The sequence below is a fragment of the Vespula vulgaris genome, chromosome 2 (assembly GCF_905475345.1).
Source record: "Vespula vulgaris chromosome 2, iyVesVulg1.1, whole genome shotgun sequence".
In the NCBI taxonomy this organism is placed as follows: Eukaryota; Metazoa; Arthropoda; class Insecta; order Hymenoptera; family Vespidae; genus Vespula; species Vespula vulgaris.
The window spans coordinates 2,176,865-2,203,213 of NC_066587.1; the positions used below are offsets into that span (position 1 = coordinate 2,176,865).

General features: G+C 28.7%; 5 protein-coding genes across 13 annotated transcripts; 1 reads left to right on the forward strand and 4 right to left on the reverse strand.

The window, feature by feature from the left end:
* The first annotated feature begins 178 nt into the window (after positions 1 to 178).
* On the forward strand, positions 179 to 15,392 carry LOC127061779 (bumetanide-sensitive sodium-(potassium)-chloride cotransporter). Of its 7 annotated transcripts, XM_050989109.1 has the most exons (20): positions 5,625 to 5,814; positions 5,991 to 6,098; positions 8,373 to 8,522; positions 9,572 to 9,632; positions 10,018 to 10,276; positions 10,648 to 10,901; positions 11,045 to 11,159; positions 11,502 to 11,830; positions 11,953 to 12,184; positions 12,437 to 12,558; positions 12,658 to 12,857; positions 12,952 to 13,099; positions 13,510 to 13,751; positions 13,835 to 14,043; positions 14,178 to 14,295; positions 14,456 to 14,559; positions 14,636 to 14,750; positions 14,834 to 14,982; positions 15,051 to 15,162; positions 15,249 to 15,392. In XM_050989109.1, exons 3-20 carry the CDS (start codon positions 8,383 to 8,385, stop codon positions 15,382 to 15,384), a joined length of 3,045 nt encoding a protein of 1,014 aa, XP_050845066.1. In that variant the 5' UTR covers positions 5,625 to 5,814; positions 5,991 to 6,098; positions 8,373 to 8,382; the 3' UTR covers positions 15,385 to 15,392. The 7 variants fall into 7 exon arrangements, with proteins under 7 accessions (XP_050845070.1, XP_050845064.1, XP_050845065.1 ...); XM_050989113.1 differs by lacking the exons at positions 5,625 to 5,814; positions 5,991 to 6,098 and adding an exon at positions 179 to 391; XM_050989107.1 differs by lacking the exons at positions 5,625 to 5,814; positions 5,991 to 6,098 and adding an exon at positions 1,070 to 1,291.
* Positions 15,393 to 16,071: 679 nt separating this feature from the next.
* On the reverse strand, positions 16,072 to 18,974 carry LOC127061783 (ATP-dependent (S)-NAD(P)H-hydrate dehydratase). 3 transcript variants are annotated; one of them, XM_050989118.1, is made up of 3 exons: positions 18,142 to 18,974; positions 16,545 to 17,517; positions 16,072 to 16,294 (listed from the first exon to the last, which is right to left on the reverse strand). In XM_050989118.1, exons 1-3 carry the CDS (start codon positions 18,161 to 18,163, stop codon positions 16,246 to 16,248), a joined length of 1,044 nt encoding a protein of 347 aa, XP_050845075.1. In that variant the 5' UTR covers positions 18,164 to 18,974; the 3' UTR covers positions 16,072 to 16,245. The 3 variants fall into 3 exon arrangements, with proteins under 3 accessions (XP_050845075.1, XP_050845076.1, XP_050845077.1); XM_050989119.1 differs by having other exon boundaries at positions 17,660 to 18,974; XM_050989120.1 differs by having other exon boundaries at positions 17,610 to 18,974.
* A 156-nt stretch (positions 18,975 to 19,130) lies between these two features.
* Positions 19,131 to 24,563, reverse strand: LOC127061781 (modular serine protease-like). Its single transcript, XM_050989116.1, has 10 exons — positions 24,415 to 24,563; positions 24,197 to 24,342; positions 23,437 to 23,569; positions 22,359 to 22,401; positions 21,902 to 22,294; positions 21,393 to 21,817; positions 21,053 to 21,274; positions 20,024 to 20,322; positions 19,604 to 19,919; positions 19,131 to 19,524 (listed from the first exon to the last, which is right to left on the reverse strand). Exons 2-10 carry the CDS (start codon positions 24,272 to 24,274, stop codon positions 19,268 to 19,270), a joined length of 2,166 nt encoding a protein of 721 aa, XP_050845073.1. The 5' UTR covers positions 24,275 to 24,342; positions 24,415 to 24,563; the 3' UTR covers positions 19,131 to 19,267.
* LOC127061958 (pseudouridylate synthase 1 homolog) lies at positions 24,403 to 25,053 on the reverse strand. Its single transcript, XM_050989486.1, has 3 exons — positions 25,028 to 25,053; positions 24,744 to 24,974; positions 24,403 to 24,670 (listed from the first exon to the last, which is right to left on the reverse strand). Exons 1-3 carry the CDS (start codon positions 25,051 to 25,053, stop codon positions 24,403 to 24,405), a joined length of 525 nt encoding a protein of 174 aa, XP_050845443.1.
* On the reverse strand, positions 24,932 to 26,226 carry LOC127061785 (pseudouridylate synthase 1 homolog). The gene is made up of 4 exons (XM_050989122.1): positions 25,939 to 26,226; positions 25,605 to 25,879; positions 25,199 to 25,542; positions 24,932 to 25,080 (listed from the first exon to the last, which is right to left on the reverse strand). The coding sequence occupies exons 2-4, from the start codon at positions 25,672 to 25,674 to the stop codon at positions 25,054 to 25,056; spliced, it is 441 nt and encodes a 146-aa protein (XP_050845079.1). The 5' UTR covers positions 25,675 to 25,879; positions 25,939 to 26,226; the 3' UTR covers positions 24,932 to 25,053.
* Between the last annotated feature and the right edge of the window lie 123 nt (positions 26,227 to 26,349).

Below are 26,349 nucleotides of genomic sequence, written 5' to 3' on the forward strand. Positions count from 1 at the left end.
TCGCAGAAGAAAAAAATTAGAAAGGAAAAAGGAAACAAAAAAGAAAAAATGGTCCGACCTAAAGAAAAATCCCAAAAGAAGTAGTCAAAGAGATTGTTCATTTTTGACATAGAATTAATTGTTAATATAATATTTTTAATTATCTAGGAATAAATTAGGATTCAGAGATACGAACAAAAGAGGGCGCATTTATTCCAGCGACTTCGATTCTGACTGGAGAGAGCTTTCATGGAAGGAAGCCGCCCGCTATCCAGGTGGTCTACCGGGTTGTCTGGCTTGGACTGGCTCGAACTGGATCGTGGCTGTTCGATCTTGAGAGGTCCGGGCTCGTTCGATCCGTCGATCGTCAAGGAAATAAGCGTATTCGAGGAATAATTGTTTGCGTTGAGAGGTTAGCCCGAGATATACATATGTACTCGTTAGGCGTGGCTTTTAAGGAATTCTTATATATGTATTGCACTTTATTTGATCACACGTAATTCGATTCAAAAAGGAACAAATTAAAAAGACAAAAAAAAAAGATGAATGACGACACATAAAGAAATATAAATAGGAAGGAAATTTTTCGCCGATTGTTTTTTATTTACAATACTGTTTCATTGGTGAGAATCTCTGTCATTTTTACGCGTGTTTAAAACTTTTTCAAAAGATTTATGAAAAAAATGTTATGCATGTACGCGTATTGCGGATTGGGATTAAAACGAAGATATTGCAGGACGTTCTTATCACTGTTAAGACGAATCACAATACTCACTCGATTCATTCGTCCTATCGTTCACAAATGATACATCTTAGTGACGTACTCTGGCTTTTCTCTTATCTCAAATCGTTTCCTAAGATCATATATTTTTCTTTTTCTATTACTTTTTTTTTTTTATTGCCGCATCAACGAAACAAAACGATGTGCAGGTAACACACACCTGGTTAATTACTTTTTTTCTACGTGTAGTATTATTATAACTCATCGAGAAACGTGGTAATGATTCCATACATATATATATATTCGTATGATGCTCGTGTTCCTCTTTAGTCATTTTCTTTCGTATCATAGAGAGAGATGGATAGAGAATCGAATAAAGAATTGCTTAAATGTTTATAAACGTTACAAACGATATAAGTGAAAATAAAAAATTTCGTGAAGATCAGTTGTAAAAATTGAAGAGAACATTTTATTCGAAAGAAAAGAAAGAAAAGAAAAAAGAGAAAAATAGTGTGAAATAATTTTATGCTGAAAAATGGAGTCTTCTATGCGGAAACATATAAAACTGAAATACTTTTCTATTCAAAACATGTATGTATATATAACATTTGTTTCCTTTTTCTAACTTTTATCTCCACGATGATTTCTTATAAATTTTCATTTATTTTTTTTTTTTTTTACATTTTTTTTACATTTTTTTTTCCACAATATTTCTTTTATTCTCTCTCTCTCTCATTCTCTCTCTCTCTCTCTCTGTCTTTCTGTCACATTATCTCTCTCAATTCTATCTCACTTATAAAATCTTATAAAATCTTATCAAATATCGATCGTCCTATTGATATACATATATTATTGAAAAAATATAGTCGATAAAAAGGAACGATCCGAATGCGGTGATGAAATTCGAAGGCGAATCGCTCTTTATTTAGAATCCCCTCGAAAAATCACGTAAAGAGCAAGAGAGAGAAAGATACAGAAACCGTGTGTAACCGTACATTTGCATGTATATATCTATGTGTGCCGATCGTGCGTTAAATACGCGAGTCGTAAACCTGAAGAGTTTCAGCGTTGCTTACTCCTACTTCCTGTCCTGATTTCGGAGAGAGAGAGAGAGAGAGAGAGAGAGAGAGAGAGAGAGAGAGAGAGAGAGAGAGAGAGAGAGAGAGAGAGAGAGAGAGAGAAATAACCTAGTATTTAATTCAAAGTATATATTAAAATGGATGATTGGCGCCAAAATTTTTGATTTTGATACGAAGAAGTTGATAACGTAGGGATCGTCTATGTCGATAATGCTTTGAAATTGATATCGATTGGCATGATTACATACATATATAAGTGTACATATGTACATTTTTGCATATGCGTATGTATATATATGTATGTATATATGTATGATATATGTATGTGCGTGAGTGAGCGCGCGCGTGTGTGCATGTACTGACATACGTTCTTACACCGAGGGCGTCTAACTATAGTTCCACGAACACGAAATATTAATTTAGATTTCTGCGAGTTCTCTTTTCACGCATGCATCATAAATGCTTTTCTTGATATATTACACGGTTTTTCTTTGAATTTTCATTCATATCCCTTCTCTCTTTCTCTCTCTCTTTCTTTTTTAATTTTCTCATTTTTCACAATGTTATACTAATTCTATAGAATGAAATTCAATTTTCGGAAGGTAAGAAGGATCGAAGGTCAAAGAAATTTTCATATTCGAATATGTATGTATGTATGTATGTATATATATATATATATATATATATATATATATATATATATATATATATATATATGATAACCAACCTATATATATATATAGGTTGATTTCGTGGCTGACTCTCTTAATCTTTGTTAGATATGTTTTACTATTCCCTAATGATTTGAAAACCTCAAGGGACTCTAGAACATAATGAGTACTTAGAGAATAAATCCTATTTTACGTGTATAGATATATATATGTATATATATGTATGTGTATATATATACACATACACATATATATATATCTTTCTATACGATTTCAAATGATATAATACATTTAATCGCAATTCGTTTCGTTCCTTCGCAAATCATAGTTATCATCTTATATATCGTCAACGATTTATATAATCATTCTTTTATTGTTTTTTTTATTCGTTTTTTATCATTTAACTAGACATTTTTCTTATGAGGAAAAGAGATAGAGATAAAGGATAAATGGATATATATGATAGATAACATGATAGAGAGATAGAGAGAGAGAGAGAGAGAAACAGAGAAAGACAGAAAGAGAAAGAAAGAGAAAGAGAGAGAAGAATTAGTAAATCATCTACAAAGATAAATTGATATACATAACCAACACGGATCTAACTCCTAACTCGTTTATGTGAACAAACGTTTCCGAATGCTAATAATGCTAATAATAATTACATTTTTGCTTATTATCCGTGTCGTACAGGATAATAATTATGAGTCGGATCATCTTATCTTATCACATGTGATCTGTTTCCCCATTCTCTCTCTCTCTCTCTTTCTCTCTCTCTCTCTCTGTCTATCTATCTATCTATCTCTCATACGAGCGATGACATATATAAATAGACATATATATGTATAAATTTATTTAATTATACGTAATTACCATTGTCAAGTTGATTATATATAATTTATAAGAATATCAAAATATGGTTTCTAAGATAATGATCTTTATATATATATATATATATATATATAACTATATTTCATATATAGAAACATTTTAAATACGTATCGCATGTGATAATATATATATGAATATGGTGAATAAGAGAAAGAGAGAGAGAGAGAGGAAGAAAGAATGGGAAAAGCCAAGATTTATTATCAAAGATTAATAGCTTAAATATTCAAAATATATATAAAAGCTAGAAATATAAAAGAAAATGACAAATAGTTATTGTGTATTAAATATTGCTAATATTAAAAAAATAATATAATTATTCATATAATTTATATAATAGATAGATAGATGATTTTATATCTATGTATCTATATAAAAAGGAAATATCTATATATATATATTTATTTATTTATTTATTATATAGTATATATTATATTTTAACGTATATATATTATATTATAGAGAGATACTCGATTTCATATAGGCATATAGATACACATATACTTAAATAAATCAATTAGAAGTAAATAATAAATTTATGAATATCGAGATAAATAATATCAGGTAAATAAGAAAAAAAGAGAAATAGAGAAAGATAAAAAGAAAAAGAAGTCTTTAAAATACCTATTGTAACGTATATACAATAAACGTGTGGTCTAATGTGTCTAATTTTTCAAACGAAAGAAAATTTCAGAGGATAAGATTTAAGATTTCTAGAAATAGGTTCTCTCTCTCTCTCTCTCTAGTCTATCATCAATAATATCGATGCTTTATTTGTGCCGTTCTCGCGAGAGCGAGAACAAGAATCCGAGTCGGGTTCTTACCGGAATATTTTGCTTTTCCGTCAAAGAATGCTAATTGAGCTAATTCCGTCTCTTGCTGCTACATACGCACACCACCAATCTAAATATTACCAACTATTCCACGATTTAAACGATAAATGGAAAATGCTTCTATAAACTCAATTTCAATTCCTAGAGCTACCTTGTTTACTATTCTTTTTTTTTTCATTCTTCTTTATCGATCCAATCGATACATCAACGATACACGAAGAGTGAGATATAGAAATCATTCAATAGATCGTTTACCCCCTTCTTCTTCTGATTAGATTATCCTAATCGTAATAAATATTTAATCAATTTGATTTATTCTTGTGATAAGTAAATATGATAATTAGATTCTTTCGTAAAGAGAAAAAACCAAAAGAAAAGAGAAAAATGTTCTCGATCGTTCGATAAATTTCAAATCAATAACCTTCACCTAGTTTTCGAAAGTGTAATGTTTTTCTCTTTTTTTCGTTTATTCACATCTATCAATCTATCTCTCTCTCTCTCTCTCTCTCTCCCTCTATCTCTCTCTCTCTCTCTTTCTCTATCCGCAATGGCCTTTAAGAAGAAATACAATTAAAGTTTTCTTATCTCTCGTCTATGGATAAATAGAATTTTCACGAACGAACATTTACAACTGAAGGATTTAATTAACGATTTGAGATGCCACTTCTCTAGTCTAGGCGGTAAAAACCGGTTATATAAATGTTGAAACTTTAAAAGAAACGATGCAAATATCTTATGGTTTTATGTACTTTTAGATACTTTCAAAAAATCAACAAAAGAATAAGAAAAAAAAAATTAATTACAAAGAAACAGATAACATATGAAGAATCATATATGAATCATCATTCATAAAAAAAAAGAAAGAACGACGAAAAAACAAAGAAATTAGTAAAAATTAACTTGGTCAAGAAATTAATGAAAACGGAATTCAATCAGAAATTTTATATATAAAAATATAACCGAAAAAAATTTTATTTTTAATTAAAACTAATAAATATATATTCTCTCTCTCTCTCTCTCTCCCTCTCTCACTTTCACTCTCTCTCTCTCTCTCTTTCTCCCTCTCCCTCTCCCTCTCCCTCTCCCCTCTCTCCCTCTCTCCCTCTCTCTCTCCCTCTCTCCCTCTCTCTCTCTCTCTCTCTCTCTCTCTCTCTCTCTCTCTCTCTCTCTCTCTCTCTCTCTCTCATATATACAAAACTTGTCGATACGTGCAACAAGTGCATACATTAACACATTAATAGAAAAACAAAACAAAAAAAAGAAAAACAAATTACGCGTTGTACGTCAAAGAATTAATATATACGGAAGAAGGAGAAGGCAAGGAATGGTGTGTCTCGCGTAGGACGAAAGGGTGCGCGCATGCGCATGGCATAGTAAGTGCGCTGCTGCTCTACGCAACGTCGCTTGGAGTGGGGAGGAACAAATTCAGAGAAAAGAGCGGCGCGCTGCGCGCTTTCGCGGGTGATTCAAGTTAGCGCGTTCCTTCTATTCGCTGTTTACTCGCCGTGCTACATTCGTCTGTCCTACGGTATCCTTTACGTGCTCTCCATCTTCGTCATCGTTAGTAATAATCTAATTTCGTTATTGGTTTTTTTTTTCTTTCGGCTTCTTCGTGCCTTATACAACATCAGTTTCTCAGTGTATATGTGCGTATACGCGTGTGCGTGTTTATATATACGTTATTATCTTTATCTTTCATCTTTTACTACATTACGCTCTCTACTTCAACATCTATTACTGCATCATCCACTTCTTTCTCTCTCTCTTTCTTTCTTTCTTTCTTTCTTTCTTCAGTACACACATATATATATTCCCGTTTTAGTGCGCTTTTACTCAATGTTGATTGTTGATTGTTGAAGCGTTGCACTGTGCTTCGTTATACTGTGCTCCACTGAAAGTGTCAATACAACAACTATCATCATAGTCGAACGTTAGTGAATCATCTCTTATCATTTTTACATATACATACGTACACACACATATTACATATATTCATACATGTATATGTGTATACATTTTTTATTTTATTTTTATTTAAATATAAGATATTTCATTCAGTGTCGGCGAAATCAAGAAAATCGCTCGTTTGTTCTTACCGATCGACAAAACGAATCAATTAAACGAATTAATTTTACTCTTCCCATTTTTTTTCTCTACGAAATTCAAAACTTTTATCACTTTTTTTGGGAAATATTTTTCATTTCTTTCAAGGAAATATATTTTTCCTTTTTTTTCTTTTTTCCTGAACGTGAAAAATATGATCGGCGTCTAATCTTAGACCTTCGGATGTTACTATCGGCCGGTACAATTTTAGAGTCGTTAATATGTATATACGTATGCCTAGTGAAACATATCGGTGTTCTATTTTTTTTTCTTTCTTTCTTTTTGAAAAGGGAAGGAAGAGAAAAATGATTTGTTTATCTTTTTTAAAAAAGAAATCTTTTTGTATTTTTTAGAAAAATCTGTTTTACACTCATGTGCATTCCAAATGCATTCTACGTATATTACTGACAATTTTAAAAATAATACCACTGTGATAACGATCTAAGTAGGCATTTAATCGTTTCTCGCAATGATCTTTATACGAGATAAGATCTATAGGGAGAAAATAAAATTGTGATTGTTGATATCGAATTCATTCTTTTCGAATGATAACAAACAGGTTTTTTAATTACGTTTTTTTGAGGCGAAAGTAAAGTGAATGGAAGGAGTGCGGTAGAGTCTCGAATGGATGGACTACTTTAAACTTCCGATAAATGATTTAGATATATCCGAACGGAAAAAACATTTCGTCGAAATTGTGATAAAAAATTATATGTGTGTATGTGTCTGTGCGCGTATGTATGTAAAATTAAAAAGAATTTTTGTCGATGATGACAATGAAGAAGATTACGTCAATTGACTTTTAAAAGATATAAATTCCTCGACGATAAATAAAGAAAAGAACATATAAATAGAGAAAGAGAGAGTTATGGTCGAATTACAAACGAATAGACACATACGCACATTCCATTCTATTAAACTCATGTAAATCATCAATTCGATTAATTAAAAAGATATCATCTGATACCACTGACTCCATTTCACGCCTCGTCTTCAAATGTGATCTCATAAGGGAAAGGTCTTACTATTGTATCATGACTTTCAATTGCTTTGTTTGCTGTTATTTTCCTATGGTACATTTACGATCCCCATAGGTATGTATAGAATGGCTTAGAACCCAAATTTAACCTTTAAGGGACCTGAAGCTTTAGAAAATTTTAGGGACTCTTATAAAAATAAATCAATCATGTACAATGTATATTCAATTTTTCAAATGTTGAAAAGAAAAATATACTGGTCAAAGTCGTAAATATAAAAATAAAAATTATTTGTATACGTACATATCGGTCGTTACGGGTGTGTATATATACGTATGTGTGTATATATGTGTATGTGTACATACAAATGAAATTTATTAATCTTGTCTTACGGAGGCCAAGATCTATTTTATGTGGACCTTTCTCTTATCGATTAGTCAGTCATTATATTTTAAATTACCCGCGCTAATATCGAATCCATAATCGTATTCGAAAAAAAAAACAAAAAAAAAAAAATAAACCACGAAGTAATTTTGTAAAAAGAAACAAAATATAATATCTTCCTCATCCGTTATCAGCTATCATTTATAATCGAGCAAATCATTTCGAAAAAAGGAAACAAAAAATCCATTTAATTATACTTAACTACTTATACATTCTTGATATCGATTATATATCTCTCTACGATACGAATATAACTTCTATATGTATTATCAGATTTGAAAAAAAATAAATAAAAATATAAAGAAAAAGATAGATAGAAAGAAGGATAGAGAAATAAAAATGAAAAAAGAAAAATGAGGAAACATTGTGAAAAAGAAATAAAAATGTCTTCCTTGTTTGTTATCTCACATTATTAGCATCATTTAGTCGACGATTAGTCATTAAAAAAAAAAAAAATAAAAGATACCTCATTTACGAATACGAAATTAACTTGGAAACGGATAATATATGCATTTATTTCTTTTGTAAAAGAAGATTATTTATAAGAGAAAATAACAGTTGAAGAAAGAAAATGGCGGCCATTTTCGCAATTTCGATCTCTCAAAAATTTTGCGAGTGAACAAAAAATGATCAATTTCTTTTTCTTCGTCGTTATATTCTTATTTTTTATTTTTCTTTAGAAAAAACGAAATGGAGAGCCGGCTTCAAAATAAAAACGCCAAGGACGATACGACAGGAGGGACGCAACAAAATGAAAATAATAAAAGATCTCCGATGACGTTGAACGTGAGCGGTCTCTGGGATGTTGTTCCACGAATGGATCATTACAGGTATCTATATAAAGTACAATCTGCAAAAGTTTTAATTTTAATTTTTAATATTATTTATTATTATTATGTAGGTATATGTAAATAATTTTAAAAATTATTAAACAATTATTCTTATTTAAATTATTAATATAATAATTATTATAAAAATAGTAAATAAATATATATATATGTGTATATATCAAGAACGATACTCGTCGAACATTATTATAAAAATAATGATGATTAAAATTATTATGTATTTGAAATACATAAAAATTATTAAAAAAATAAATTATTAATAATTAAAATTATTTCTTTATTGATACGAATTAAACTCATCTCGAAATTGCTTGATATAATTATTATAGAAATAATAAATATAACATTATTGAAAATGATATTCGTAAAAATTATTGAAGAAGAAATAATAGATAAAATTATCGCAAAAAATAATACTTCCGAATAAATTAATTAATAATTGTTTTACTTGATAATGTAATAATTTTGAAATGTACACGTATAATGATATACGATTTATTCCTCAAGATAACTATTTATCTAACGTTTCGATGGAGTATGCATACGGTGTGCCTAATTGTAAGTGTTCACTAGTATCTATCTCTTTATTAGCTTTATCATATTTTTTTGACTTAATGAAATCATATAATGTAATATAATAATTCATGAATAATAAATATTTCTTTTAATGGAAATAGAATAAAATTGGATACAGAAAAAAAAGTAAGTTTTTAAACGTACAAAAAATTTAATAAATCGAGTAGGTAACATGATATATCAAATCACTATCAAGTTAAATATATATAAAATTAAATAGAAAGAATAGATCTGATCTAATAGTCTTACGTGTATATCTTATAATTATTTCAACAATAAGATAATTGTAGTAAGAATAATGATCTTAATAAGATCTAGAGAAAGAAAAGAACAGAAAAAAAGAAACAGAACAAAAGAGCGCTCACGATTAAATAATTATAATAACTTACGTAATACGTACATAAAAATCATATACGTATGAATATATCGTTATATAATTAATATACATTTTACAGATTAAGTCGTCGTGCGAAGAGGCCATCGTTAAGTACTTTACACGAAGGAAATTTGATAAAGGTATGAACACTATTATTTGCTACCCAACGACCATTCGACTTTAGTGATATTTCTATTGATTTACCCGACCCCTATAAAGAGAATAGTAGGATAGGATAAGATAAGATAGGGTAGGTATATTGAAGTAGAATAGATATATTGAGTTTATGTAGCAATAAAGAATTGACCAGGATAGGTAAGATTGCCTGTCACTATTAAATGCCAAGGGACAATGTTAAGCCCCTTAACAAGTCTCACGAAAGGTTCCACAGTACGGATAATACATCATACAATAAGTGTTACGATCGTTAAGGATTTATTAGCAACCCTCATTTTCCCTCTTCGAGAAATATTTTCTTTATTACATCTGCAAATCCCTTTATTACGCTTGTAATCCCTTTTTCAGGATCCAAACGTCGAAACAGGACAAATTGGAACTGCTTCGCAAATTTATACTGGTGGAATCAAATTAGGATGGATCCAAGGAGTTTTAATACCATGCCTTTTAAACATATGGGGCGTTATGCTTTTTTTAAGGCTCTCATGGGTCGTAGCACAAGCTGGAATATTACAGAGTACTGTTATTATAGGAATATCGGCAGCGGTGTGTGTCATCACGACATTAAGCTTAAGTGCAATTAGCACTAATGGGGAAGTAAAGGGAGGTGTGTTGGCTTACAATAACGATTGTTACCGTTTTCTTTCTTTTTTTTCCAAAATAGGAGTGCCATTATATGTATACAATTAGTATATGCAATCTGTAATATTGTTTATTAAATTTTATCGTTCAATTTAGTATATCATTTATGTATATTTTTCTTAATTTTTTTTTCTTTGATTAAACTAGTATAGCAATTTACAACTTTTCTTATCAGATTTTATCGTTCAAATTTATATGTATAATATATAATTTGATTTTCTAATGCTTTTTATTTCTTTTAGAGAAAATAAATTTTCTTTTCTCTCTCTCTCTCTCTCTTTCTCTCTCTCTTTTCGTTCTCAGTTATCTCACTGTATTGAAATAATAATTTTGCAGGTGGCATATACTTCATTATCTCTCGATCACTCGGCCCTGAGTTTGGTGCATCTGTTGGAATAGTATTCGCATTTGCGAATGCAGTTGCGGCATCAATGAACACAATTGGTTTCTGTGATTCTATGAACGATCTACTCAAAGAACATAATCTTAAAATTATAGATAATGGAATACATGATGTTAGAATCATTGGTACCATTGCTCTTATAGTTATGATATTGATTTGTGCTATTGGCATGGAATGGGAATCGAAGGTTCGTTCATTCGTTCGTTCATTCGTTCGTTCGTTTCTTTCTGTTTTAAAAGTGACAATTTTATTTCTTTTTTTTTTTAGTGTATAATCTAATCAATTTGACAGTATATTTTTATATATTTTTTTTTTTTATATATTTATCAGGCCCAGAACTTCCTTATCGCAGTCATCGTAGCAGCTATTTTTGACTTTTTAATTGGTACTATCATTGGCCCGAAAAATCAAGAACAAATCTCTCACGGATTCATTGGCTTTTCGTGTGAATATTATATTTTCATTTATTTTATTTTATTAATAATATATATATATATACACACACACACACACACAGGATGAACTAAAAGTTTCTAAGGTTGAGCTAAGAGTTCCTAATTTCAAAAATCAATTCTTCTTCTTTGAGACTTCTTCGGCTAATTTTTGTTTGTTCAAATTCTAAAACTGCAAGAAGCCTATCTCGCTTGAAAAAGCTATGAAAAAGATCAATCGATTTTTAAAATCACTTTGGTCTATCTAAAAACTTTTCGTCCACTCCGTGTATACACTTAATTCATCTCTATCATCGTGTAACGTATACAAATTTTTTTTCTTTTCAATTTTCCAGGGGAAGTATTTAAGGAGAATTGGGCCTCAGATTATAGATTTTCTGAAAACACCAATCAAACATTCTTTTCGGTTTTTGCAATCTTTTTCCCTTCGGTAACTGGTATCCAAGCTGGTGCGAATATTTCGGGAGATTTGAAAAATCCAGGAAATAGTATACCTATTGGGACTCTTTTAGCTCTTTTAATATCCATGATAAGTTATGTCACTTTTGTATATTTTGCTGGTGGAGCAGCATTGAGAGATGCCAGTGGTATCATTGGAGTAAATGGTACAGTTCAATGTATTTCTCAAAGTAATTGTTTATATGGACTTCATAATAGTTATTCGGTAAGTCGTTAAAGAAAAAATATCCTTCAATTTCTTTGTAACAATTTTTTAAAATATATTTTCTTTATATGTATATATATAAAATGATTTATAAATTTAATCATAAATCATTTTCTGTATAGGTAATGCAACTGATGTCACTTTGGGGACCACTCATTTATGCTGGCTGTTTTGCTGCAACACTTTCAACAGCATTAACAAATCTATTGTCAGTACCAAGATTAATCCAAGCATTAGGTCAAGATAGAATATATCCTGGATTGATATATTTTAGTAAAGGATATGGTAAAACTGGCGAGCCATACAGAGGATATGGACTTACGTTTCTTGTTGCGTTTGTATTTCTTATGATAGGTAAGTGATCGGTTGATAATACTTGTTATGTATTATTATATAATAAAATACCTATTTACTATATATTTATGTAATACCAGTATATGATACTATAATATTAATATATAATATTACTATTTAGCTATATATAGTCATGTATTATTATATAATAGAATAGCAATATATATTATTACTTATATAATATTATCTAAGTATTATTACATAATAGGGTAGAAATGCATATTACTATCTATATAATAATTTTACTTTTAGCCAATCTCAATGCAGTCGCACCGTTAATATCAAATTTTTATCTAGCATCATATGCTCTCATTAATTTCTGCGCATTTCATGCTGCGCTTATTCGACCACTTGGCTGGCGACCTACATTTAAAGTATGTTTGTTTGATAAAAAAAAAAATTTAAACCAATTCAAGGTTCTTATTGAGAGATAAAATAATTGATTAATCCTGATGAATAATCGTCTTTTATAGTATTACAACACCTGGTTATCTCTATTTGGCTTCATCGTCTGTGTAAGCATTATGTATTTCATCGATTGGGTAACTTCGTTAATAACATTTGTTATTATCTTCGCATTATACCTGATAGTTGTATATCGTAAGCCAGATGTTAATTGGGGTAGCAGTACTCAAGCGCAAACTTATAAAACTGCGTTATCTATTGTCTATAGGTAAGTTCATATCTTTCGATTACAAAGATTTTCTTGTTTCAAGTTAGTCGAGTAAATATTGTGTGTGTGTGTGTATATATATATAAATTTGTAGATTGAATTCTATCGATGAACATGTGAAAAATTATGCTCCACAAATCTTGGCGCTTACTGGACATCCTGGTACGAGGCCGGCTCTTTTATATTTGGCAAATCTTATCACGAAAAATAATTCCTTATTAATCTCTGGGGAAATATGTCAGGTAGGTACTTTGTCATACAATCTATAACAGTTAAGTATGGATTGATTAATAGTGTTTGTGAGATAAATCATGATTAATTGATCGATTGTCAATAATTATTGATTGATTTACTTCGATGTGTTCTATCGAGTTTGCTTGTTAAATGATAGTGTAAGAAATATTGTACGATATCATTTAATTTAAATCTAATTCTAAATGAATAATCGTTTAATTTACTTTTAATAATGATCAATGATAAATGTGCTTTAAAAGGTATTGAAAAAATATTTATATATTTATTAAAAGTAGATCATAGGTATAAATTTAGACTTAAAATCGTAAATCTTCTAAAAAAATATAATGATCATTTTTAATACAAAGATCATCGAAATAAAAACTACTGGTCTAACATATGTATCATGTTTTTATAGACACGTTTATCGTATCGATTAAGATCGGTACGTTTGAGAAATGGATACGCTTGGTTACAAAGACATAGAATCAAGTCTTTTTACCACGTTGTAGAAGATTTAAATTTGGAAAGAGGTGCATCAGCATTGATGCAAGCAACAGGAGTAGGAAAGTTAGCTCCAAACGTTGTCTTAATGGGTTACAAAACTCATTGGTCGACTTGTAATCATAAAGATCTTCAAGAATATTTCAACGTTCTTCAGTAATAAAATCTCATCTTATTCTAGACTTTTTATTCGTTAAATTTTTTCATTAATAATTTCATTATTTTTTTCGTCATTTTAGCAATGCTTTCGACCACAAACTAGCCGTTGCAATTCTACGTATCGAAGATGGTTTGGATTGTTCCGAAGTAGCTTCTACTGTAGTAGATGAAGAACATGGAACTCTAGCACAAAGTAGTTACGATTTAACCGGTACTACATTGATGCATGCTGATAGTGATCTCTCGATGAGTAGTCAAATACCAAGAGTACAAAGTGTACCAACTATAGGTATGTATTTACGTATGTTAGATCATACCTTGGTATGTATTATATTAAGGAATTAGATTGAAAAATTAGTTATCAAAAATATGAAAAATTGTAACATATAAGATACAACATTGTATATTCATTATATCTCCAAGTAGGAACACAATTTACTACAGTTGAGGGACCAAATGTAATTAGAGAATCCCCTACTCATTGGAATGCACGTGATCACATCAAACAGAAGAAGAAACAAGCTGCTGATAAGTTACTTTCGTAAGTCTCAAATATTTTCTTTGATACAAACGAAAATACGGTATTTTCTTTCGTAAATCTCAAATATTTTCAGAAAAAAAATACATACACAGTAAACGCGCGCGCGCGCCATATACACGTACATGTAAATGTTATATAGTATAATTTCTTCATGTTTCAGTGAAAAACGAAACGGAATGCCAGTGTTACCGGAACACATGACAATTTTCCAAAAAAAACACAAGAAAGGCATAATTGATGTATGGTGGCTTTACGATGATGGAGGTAATCCAAAGAATAAATGTTCAAATAATGAAAAGATCATTCTTTATACTCTATGCATTTTTGTTTCATTTTATAGGTTTAACAATTCTTTTGCCATATATTATCAGTACACGTTCTAATTGGGAACATTGCAAGATGAGAATCTTTGCTTTGGCTAATCACAAACAAGATATTGAGGCTCAAGAAAAGGAGTAAGAATTTTTAAATACTCGTATCAATTCGTTTCTTCTACATATACTTCAAAAATTTTTTTATCTCTTCTCATCTATTTCAGAATGGCTGAAATCATGGCTAAATTCCGAATAAAATATACGAGTTTAAAAATGGTAGATGATATCAGTATTGCTCCTCGACAGGATACTCAAAATTTCTTTGACAAACTTATATCTGATTTTCAAAGAAATGATCCTTCTGATAATTCAGGTTTGAACATTTATCATTGTAATAAAATGATTGTCTATCAAAAATCATCAATGAAATGTTTTTTGTAGAGTGTTGTGTCACTGATCTTGAATTACAAACACTGCGAGACAAAACTAATCGACAATTAAGACTTCGAGAATTACTTTTGGAGAATTCAAGTCAATCCACATTAGTAGTAATGTATGTAATTATTCATGATAATTCTAGTCTGATAATGATATTGTCTAAAAAATATAATAATTAATTAGATTTAATATAATTTACAGGTCATTACCAATGCCAAGAAAAGGTGCAGTGTCAGCACCCTTATACATGGCATGGTTAGAAGCACTAACTCGTGACATGCCACCAACTCTTTTAATAAGAGGAAATCATATTTCAGTACTGACATTTTATTCGTAGTCTATAAATGATAAATTAGGTTATCGATATTAGTATTATTAATGGCTTAAATTGAATGATGTTCGAAAAAGAACTTTTAGTGAACATCATATTCGACATAAGTAGGCAGTATTTTCTAAGATATTAATGCCAAATCTCTCTCTTAACGATGTGTAAGTTGCACATCTCTTTTTACCTCTTCTCCTTTTTATATATCATATATACTCATTGTTATTATTAATCTTACGCACAAAAGAAAGTGAACTTTTGGAAGGAGATAATGTACATTCTTAAAAATATCTGTTAGGTAATGAAATTATGAATTATAATAAGACAGTAATCGATGACAATATCGGTTCTAAGTAGCAGATAGAAGTTTGCAGTATGATACAATACTTGTACTTAATTAATTGGCTTACCATGGCTGGAATCTAGAGCATCATTCTTAAAAATGATATTAGAAATGTATGGTGATAAATCACATACATGTTGTATGACAAATTTTTCTGTTAGTATTTATGTACGAATGACTATTAAATTTCTATAGTTCTTGTGTAATCTTTCAAAATCTAAAAATTTTATATAAATAAGGAAAAAAAAGGAAATTTTTTTTATTATTATGATTATTATGAATATATAAGTAGATTTCTCTCTAAAAATTTAATTACCAATGCACTGATCCTATTTTGTTCCTTAAATGCTCTAGAGTATAAAATGTACAAAATATTTTATTTATGACTTTTGCATATATAAGATATCAAGAATGCTAAATGCATGTATGTAATCTAATTTGTCATAAAATAACACTGTACTTATTAGTATTCTTTAGTATACTACATCTCCTGTATCCTAAAAATTTCACTTAAACGTGATCCAATGTTTTTAATTATCAATATTTTGCAATCGATTTCTCCCATTGAATGATGAATTTCTAAAACGAATATTAAGAAAACTCTAATGAGATATTATATATATACATATATACCCTTTCCTTCTTAACTTAAACATATTAAAAAAAAATCCCTTAAATAATTATTTATACCCAGAAATTCATATGCAATAATCAAAATTGCCTATAAATATATACACACACACTCACACACACAGATTAGCCCTATAAAAAAAATATAGTATCAATTATAATTTTATAAATGAATTTACGATTCAAACTTATAGCTCACTTGTTGCTATGAGTTTCAAAAATTCTAGCAAAAACATGTTGTATCTGTTCCAACATATCACTTGTCAAAGTGGCTCTTTGTTTAATTTTATATGCAGCTGAATTACATTCTCTAACTAATCTTGATCCTGCATAAGATGCTATTATCGAAGGTGATATAATAGAATCAGAAGTTACACCACAAATGGCCCACCACCAGAAAACAGCTACACATCCAACTAAAAGATCTCCTTGACCACCACATCGTCTTCCGGAACCAGCCATGCCACATGATATAGTTTCAGTACCTTCATGTCCATCCGCTATAACATCTTTTGCTCCTTTATGTAAAATGACTACATTTTTTCCAAGAGAATCTGCCAATTCTTTTACATCTGCAGGCTTAACTATTGGAGATGGTTGAATCGATTTTTTTAATATTGATTTAGCTAATCGACTAAATTCCATAGCATTAGGTGTAAGTATAAGATCTGGATAATCTTTGATTATATCGGGTTTCTGAAATATTAAGAATAATCCATCCGCGTCTATCACCAATGGTTTTTTTAATTCGCGGCAGACTGAAATCAATTCAACTATGACTTTGAGAATCTTATCGTCTCTTCCAAGTCCAGGCCCAATGATTATAACGTGTAAACGATCCAACCAAGGTTTTATATGTTTCATAGCATCGTATTGATCCAAGATCGGATGTACAATTGGCTCTGGGCTAAAAGATTTAATAGGAGTACTAGCATCTTTTACACAAAATATATGCACTATATCTGCACCAGTTCTAAGAGCACTCATTGCTGCAAAATACGGTGCTCCTGTATAATCTGAGCTACCACCGAATATTCCTATTCTTCCATCTTGACCTTTATATTTAGTATTGTTCAAATTTGGAACTATCTTCCTTATTGCTTTTAACATACGTTCGTCTGCGGATATCCATGTAGACATGGCTGATATACCAGTAAAATTAAAACGTATTCCTGTAAACAAAATACAAGATAGCAAAAACCTTTCCTCTTATGTTAATCAACCAGTATTATTTTTATATCATATAATTCATCCAAAATCTGACCTTTATCAGATAATAAACATTTGTTATATCCTTAGTATTTAAAATATTACCTTCAAGGCACTTATATGCGATATACAATTTCCTATAAATAATTTCTATACACGAAGTGATAATAAAATTTTTAGTTATTATATTTTATTTCTTTTTAATAATTTTCCAAATATTCTGTAAAAGCCATCATTTTAACTGTAATTAATAATAACTATATGAAGACATGAAGAGAGACGTTTAAGAAATAATTAATATAATAATTATATATCACGTGTGATATTAAATGAGAAAATAAACTAAAAATTTTTTTTTACGTTATGACTGCCAATATTAATTGTGTGAATATATGTACGAACCAAAAACAATCGGTAAAAACTTTTGCATTTTTCGTTGCTATCGAAAATATCCGTATAAAAGAAAAAGAAATGATGAGTCACGTTGAATAAATTTCGTTTTATAATTTTCTACAAGAAAAGATTACTCTCCAAAACATATTAATTGTTTACTACTTATACTTATTTTGTAAAGAAAAACTTTTTACCACGAAAAATTCCGATATTCATAAGTTTAAATTCTTAATTCGCTTCTTTTATATTATATTCCTTGAAATTGACCAAATTGTCGATATCATCAAACGTATCGAACTGTTTTACCGATCTATGATCGAGTAGATGTCAACTTTCGTTCAAAGTATATATGACTTTAGCGACAAGTGTGGACAAAATATGAACTACAAACGCAAGTAGGAAACATTCTCCCTCTCAGTCATTATATCAGTCGATAAGGTTGAGTAATTTATACCTCTTTCGCACATAACGTAACTTAAAAATTTTTAATTAAATTTTTTATATTTATCGCGTACATATCATATATATATGAATATTAATTTAATTCTATTTTTATTTTATATTTAACACGTATTTCGAGTTATAGAATGTTTAAACAAACATACTATTACTTAAATATTAGTTATATTCCGCTCGTATTTCAAATTGTTTAAATAATTGTAAAATAATCAAAAGTTTAACATTTTTAATCTTATTCGTTTGAAAAGAGAGTCCTTCGATGTTTACTCGTTGGAACGCAAAAGAGAACTAACTCGATTACGATCAAAATCAATGAAAATTTCGTTTGTATTTACATAGATAGATAATGACCGCCCGTTCAAATTTTAACTATATTCGAATATTGATTTAATTATATTTTATATTGAACGCGTATTTTTAGGTATTGAATGTTTAAACAAACATTCAATTCTTTAAATATTAATTTATTATATTTTCTGAAATATTATACTTTCATTTGATTGCAAACATTGTAGACTAATTGAAAAGAAATCATATATTGTACTTTTCACGAAAAAGATCACATGGGTTGTTAATGATTGGGTATTGTTGTAGCATCAAATCTATTTAATTTATTTAATAGATTCCAAATTTTTCTATGAGAAAAAATTATTTGTAATAAAAATAAATAATACTCATCCATAAAATAATAATTAATATTTTTATAAAAACTCGTCATTTTTTATAATATGTGCATGTACGAACAAAAAAAAATTTTTTTAATTATTTTACTTTTTTTTAAAGTATTCAATTTATTGCTTTATTGTAGGAATTACCGAACTAATAAATTATATAAAATCAGTACTTTATTTTATTATCAAGTTATGCAAGTGTATAAGAATTTGAACTACGACATGAAGGAATTGGTTTAGATGTTTCTAATTTGAAAGTAATATCTTGAATCCAGCTTATGTGACTGGAAATACGTGTATAAAGAGAATATGAATGACTATTACAACTCCTAATACCACCAGATAGCGTTTCACCAAGTCCAATACTAACAATACCTCTTAAAAACCACAAATTTCCAGTTTGAAATACCAATCCTCCGCCACTATCGCCATCACACACAGATGTTCCTAGAATATATACATTGATCATTTAATATAATCTGTAAAATGTATTTGATCTAATGTATTTATTATTTATATTACTAACCATTTGTATAACCCGCACAAAATTTGTCAATTGTTATGAATTTCTCAGACTGTACAGTATTGCCTACAGATTTACATTGATTAAGAGGAACATAGGGAAGTGTTACAGATTGTAGAATAAAACTTGATGATCCGAAAGCAGTTCTACCAAATCCTGCAACTACCCCTTGTCCAGATTCAATAAAAGATTGATCCAAACATGCTGGTAATAATAAAGCTGAGAATACAAATGGCACATCAATCTCTAAGAGAGCTATGTCCCAAGCGTAGTTTCCTTCTAAGCCCAAATAATTACAGTTGACATAAATGTTTTTCACCTGGAAAATGATACATAATAAATTTTATGATTAATATATTACTTATACACATTGAATATTTCATACTTCATTTAATATTAGATTCACTTTTTAATTTTCCATACCTTAGCCTTTTTAACGAAACGTGAATCATGCTCCGAATAATCATAGTCACGAAAAATATTTCCAGTTGCTATATAATATCTCTTTGGGTCATTTACTCTGTTATTTGTTTCGTCAAAAACACAATGAGCTGCCGTAATAAGGAAATTCTCTTTTATAATCGTTGCTCCACAAATAAATTCCTTTGGACCATCTGGACTTTTTGTTTCATATATAGTAGCATGCCAAGGAAATAGAGAAATATTAGCAGCATTGCCATGTACAATGAGAGGTTTTGCGTTTGGAGTAATAACTCCACATACTAAAACATGTATTGAAACGAAAATTATTATACAAAATTTGGATAAATGTACAAAATTTATAGTTAAAAACTATAATTTTTTAACAATGTCCCAGTACATAATATCTAATATAATATTTAGTAAGAGATAATTCACAGTTGCAATCTTAAACAGTATATAATTGATAGGATTAAGTGATAGGTTTTAAATGGGGATTTATATATTTTAATTTATTTATGATAGTATTTTAATTATTTGTTATAACGATATTCAACTGTTTAACGGATTTTTCACAAACTAAATAAATTAAAAATATCACATTGCGTTATATCTCATAAATAAATAAAATCTAATATTATTTGGCTAAAGTTTTTAAGATATTCTACTTAAGAGTTCATAATTACAATATTTTTACGTGAATTATCTCAAATCGTTTGATAATCAAATTTGACAAAAATGTATCGTGCTGAATTCTAAGGATGTATCTACTGTAACATTTTTTTAACATATAATTGGCAATATTTGAGATTACATCCATACATATTTGGACTCATCTGTTTTTTTTTTAAGCCCTGTTTAAGTTAAGCATTCTAACATCAATTTCAGGATTGTTAGAATTACGAGTATCTGCGTGTATTATAATTTTGTCAGGCAAAACTTCGATTATAGGAGAAAGAGAACGATTTTTTTCATTACTAGTTTGTAATGTTACACGGTCGCCCCCAATATGAACATTAATAACTAGCGGACCTGGAATACATTGTAATGGTTCTGGTTCCCATTGACCTCTTTCATTACATGTAACTTCACTTCTTTGCCTCGATAGAAATAGCGTATCTTCACGATAGCTGTTGCGACAATTCAATGTTGCCATTGTTCCAGGCAATACAGGAGATTCACAAATTGTCCATTGACCATTATATGTACACTTAGCATTTGTTGATGCTGAAGCCAATGATTTACAACGTATTTCTAAAATGATGAAAGATGCATTTAGAAAATAATCAAAAATCTAGTGAAAGCATAATATATATGTACAGCAATAATGACATACTCTTTGTTATAATGATATTTAACGTATAAAACTCACCAGAACAAAATGGAATATTTAACCATTTTCCCTCTGGACCACAAAATACATCAGCAGAACCGCTTATTTTATAGCCAGAATTACAGGTGTAAACCAAATAAGCCCCACTGTATAATTGTACACCTTGTTGCACATCACAATTTTCTTGTGTTTGGCATTGCGACTTATGTAATTGCCGTTTACCATTTGCTGGTTGAGGAGGCACCAAACAACGATTTGATTGTGGTGGAGTCCATGGGGAAGGTGCTGATGTTGTATTCCTTGAAGGAGGTATAAATGGTATAGTAGTAGTAGTAGTAGTTGTTGTATTTGAACACAATCTTATATCTTCATCTGATCCATCCGCACAATTTAATATACCATTGCACTTTAAATCACCGTCTATACAGGCACCATAGTAGCAACGAAATAAAAATGGATCACAGCTATAAAAAATTATATCAATAAATGATAATATTAGAGACATATTGTAGTTTAATAATTTTATTAATATAATAATGTTCTCCTACTTTAATGATCCACATATAGAAGATGTTTCATCAGAGCGATCTTTACAATCGACATTACCATCACATAGTTTTATCGAGTCGATGCACTGACCATTATCACATTTGAATTGATTTATGGAACACTCTACAGAGGTTGTAGTATTATGCAAGCTACCTGAACATGCAGCCAATGTTTCATCACTGTTGTCAATGCAATTTCGTATTCCATTACACGTTAGATCACCATCAATACAGGCACCATAATTACATCGAAAAGCATATGGTGAGCATACTAATTGTGGTTTAGAACATTCAGACTGTGTTTCATCAGATTGATCTTTACAATTTGCTTCTCCATCGCATAAAAGTTCGCTTGCTATACAATCTCCGTTTTGACATTGAAAATTTCCAGCACTGCAAAAACCATTAAAAAATATAATATATATATGAAACTAATTTTTCAGATTTTTTTACTCACCCACATTTCACTCTTTGTTGTGTGGATACAATATTTAAGAAGGCTATGAAATTAAAACAATCATTTAATTATATGATCATTTTCTTAAAAATGTGATACAAAATTACATATAATATTAATTTAATTTGAAAATAATTTATTGAATAGATCATATCAAATTGATGTTTATACATATTAATACTCTCTATATATATATATACATACATACATACATATATATATATATATATATATATATATATATATATATAGTACGTATATATATATTTATGTATACATATGTGCGTAATTAATATAAAATATATAACATTTTATAGTAATTTATTAAAATGAAATATACATAAATTGATTATAAAAATGTAAAGAAAAATAAAAGCCACGTGACACTGATTACAATACAGTCTTAGATTAATCGTATTTTGAGTGTCTATCTTCGCTAGATAATTGCAAGATTCCTCTCCGAGTTCAAGGACATTCCATAGTCACAAATGAAACTGGTTTTTGATTCCTTAGAATGAAGATGTACATATTCGTGCATTAAATTATTAATTAATCAATTATTTTATAAACATTATACATTAATGGTATATAATAAAAAATATTTTTCATTTAGATAATAACAAGCAGAATTTTTTTCTCTACATAGATATTTCGATATGCAAATTTCGATACGCAAAATTAAATTTTTATTATCGTATTCAATTTATATAAACCAATATTTACATGTAATGTAATGTTTAAAAAATATAGGATACTTTGATAAATAAACTAAAATATGTTAAAGATCAAAATTTTTTCACGAGAGAAAATGTCAACTGGAATTTCCAGTATGATAAAGTTTCTCAAGAATTGTTTCGAGCATCGTAATAACGTATAATGTGATTCTTCAATTTGTGTGAGTGTGTTCGTGTAGAGTTATATATATTCAATTTAACACATGTCTGTACATGCACTAATAATGTTAGTTTATATATGTTAAATCATAATGAAAATTTACGCAAAAAAGTAACATGTAATATTCGTTTTTATAAAAAATCTTTCGAAATATATAATAATATAAAATATTCGTATTACTTACCAAAAAATGTATTTAAAAAGAAATACCTTCTATCAATTCTCATAATAACCAAAAAATATAACTGTTTAAATTGGAATAATACTAATAAAGAGTTCCGTATCGTGTTGTTGCTGTCATCAACTGGGATCCACCACTGATCGTGTATCGACCCGGAATTACCCGTTAAGTAAGTATATGAGTTTGTGTTGCGATATACGTGTGTTGATGAACACATCCACATCATGTACGATACATAAAAGAAGGAAACAAATGTGGAAATAACAAAATTCTACGCTATAATAGAAATTCTAAGAAATTCATTTAAAATCGATTTGATAAGATTGATTAAATGTACGTTACTTAAGTCATAATTTCAGCTTCATTTAGTAAATTATGTCGTTTTTTTTTTTTTTAACGCATCGTAACATCACTCGGGAAATAAGCAAAAATTTTTTTAAAAATAATTTTTATCAAAAGATTCATTCTTTTTTTAGAGATTGTTATTATGTTTTAGCATCTATATACATAATTATAAATGTAATTAGTATTTATAATTAGTTATCAGCACATAAAAAATATATCTATGTGATTGAAAGAGTAATATAGATATTATAACGCAATTGATTCTTCTTCTCTGACTGAAAATGAATGTAAGGGAAGACTGGCAAGCCAGTTCAACATTCTACGATTATATTATAGTTAAGGTAGCAATATTAGAAAAATAAAAAAAAAACATTTTTTTTATGTTTTAAATATTTAAATAAATCATTTAAAAGGATACGTTTTCTCTGCTACTTCTGTATTTACAATATGTTTTATTATGTATTCCGATTGAAATTTTTCTACTTCTTCCTCGCATTCTTTCCAATCTAAAGGTTCATGTATGCCATCTGACCCATACCTGGTGTTATAATAATCATAATGTACCTAAAAAAAAAATTTCGCGTGATTTTGTATCGCAATTATGTATGTAATAGAATTCAGAAATTAATTTCTTACATAATTTAAAGATAAACCTAAACTGGGAGCTAATGGTATATCCATTTTTTCATCTTTAAATGCCTGTTTTAAAGAATCTTCTGTCGCCATATTTCTTAAAAATGCAATAACCATAGAAACCATTTTTCTAATTTGATGTAACATGAAACTTTGGCCTTTAATTTCTATTATTGCAAATTCTATATTTTCTGAGATAAATGTTTCTACGCATTGAAATTTAATTATATAACGTTTTGCCCGAGGATCTAATGGCTTTCTGCGGACATATAAAACATTAGACAAAATTTTATAAAATAATATATATGTAATTATTTAATAAAATAACTTACACTTTTGATGTAAAATTATGAAAATTATGAGTTCCTTGAAAAAGTTTCATAAATAGATTTATTTTTTCTAAAGTTTCTGAATTTAATCGAAAGTCGTTATATGGTTTTCCTTCGATAACCGACAACTCTTCCATTCGTTTTTCTACATCACATTCTTCTCGAGAGGGTAATGATGCCTTGTCCTCTTCAGCAAATGCAAATGTAGGAATGATATATCTATATGTTCTACCACTACAGTTAATTTTACTATTAAAACCCTTTGTAACGCGTTTGATTCCAAATACTCTAATTTCATTTGGTAAGCAATCATTTATGCTATCTTTAGACACAGTTTCAGCTAAAAAAATAATATTATTCGTTTAAACTTTAAAGATATAACTATGATTAAAAATTTTCTTTATGGTATATCAATAATTGTTAAAAATAAGCATCTTACGTAGCTTAAGAGAAACGACCTGTCTAGCAGCCGATACTCCTTTGTCTGTCCGTGCCGCTCTTTGAAAATTGAAGGACCTTAAATTTTCAATATTTTCAGTAGTAATCAAGTTATTTTTCAACAATGCATTTAATAAATCATCCTCAATAGTTTTCATTCCACGATTTATTTGCATTCCATAATAATCTCTACCGAGATAGCCCATCATCAAAGCATATGGTCTTTTCTTAATTTTTACTACATCTACTTTTTGAATCTTTATAGCATTGTTTTCATCTTCATCCACTCTTAATCTTTTTTTATTTGAATTATTCAAACTTGGTTCAGGACTAACAGATTCGATTTGAATCGACATATTTGCACCTAAAAATAATTTAAAATAAACAAAATAATTCTATAACACGTTGATGTATTAAATTATTTACCTAATACACACGTTACTTGTTGTAACACCTTGTAATTACAAACTATACGATTCTTTATGCAGTGCAACATTTGCAATTAATGTTTTATCAAAAATTACAACTATGAAATATAAAAATTTTATTTTAATATTTACAATAAATATTTTGTATTTATCAGACAAATATCTTCGAATGCAAATTAAAATACATTGCTAGGTTATGATTCTCAACTTTCTTCCATCAAATTCATCGTACCAATTGATAATCCATAGATAAAATATAACATAGATATGATTCTAATAAATTAGAAAAATTTGTATTTACCATAAGAAAAAAAAAACACTTTCTTTTTTACCTTTCTCTTCGCTAAAAATTCAAATACAGCGAATTAATCGAAAATAATAAAAATTAAATTGTATTAAAATTTTAAACGTTTGTCTTCTATCGATTCTATCGAGCAATCGCAAATAATATCGATTGATTGGAATTTATTTTACTTGAAGATTGTTACCTATTGATATTTTTTTTTAATTTACGAAATTGTCAATTTACTTGAGAAATGTTATCACTTAAATATTAATTTTACTTATGTTATATAATTTAATAAACAATTAATACTTGATATAAAAAGATTGATTAAATTATACTTTGATTTTAATAAATATAATTTATATAAAAGACAAAAGGATTTATCAAAGTGTAATTATATACAGTATAATTATTTACGATTATAATTCGATAAAATCCCACGAATTTATAAATACAA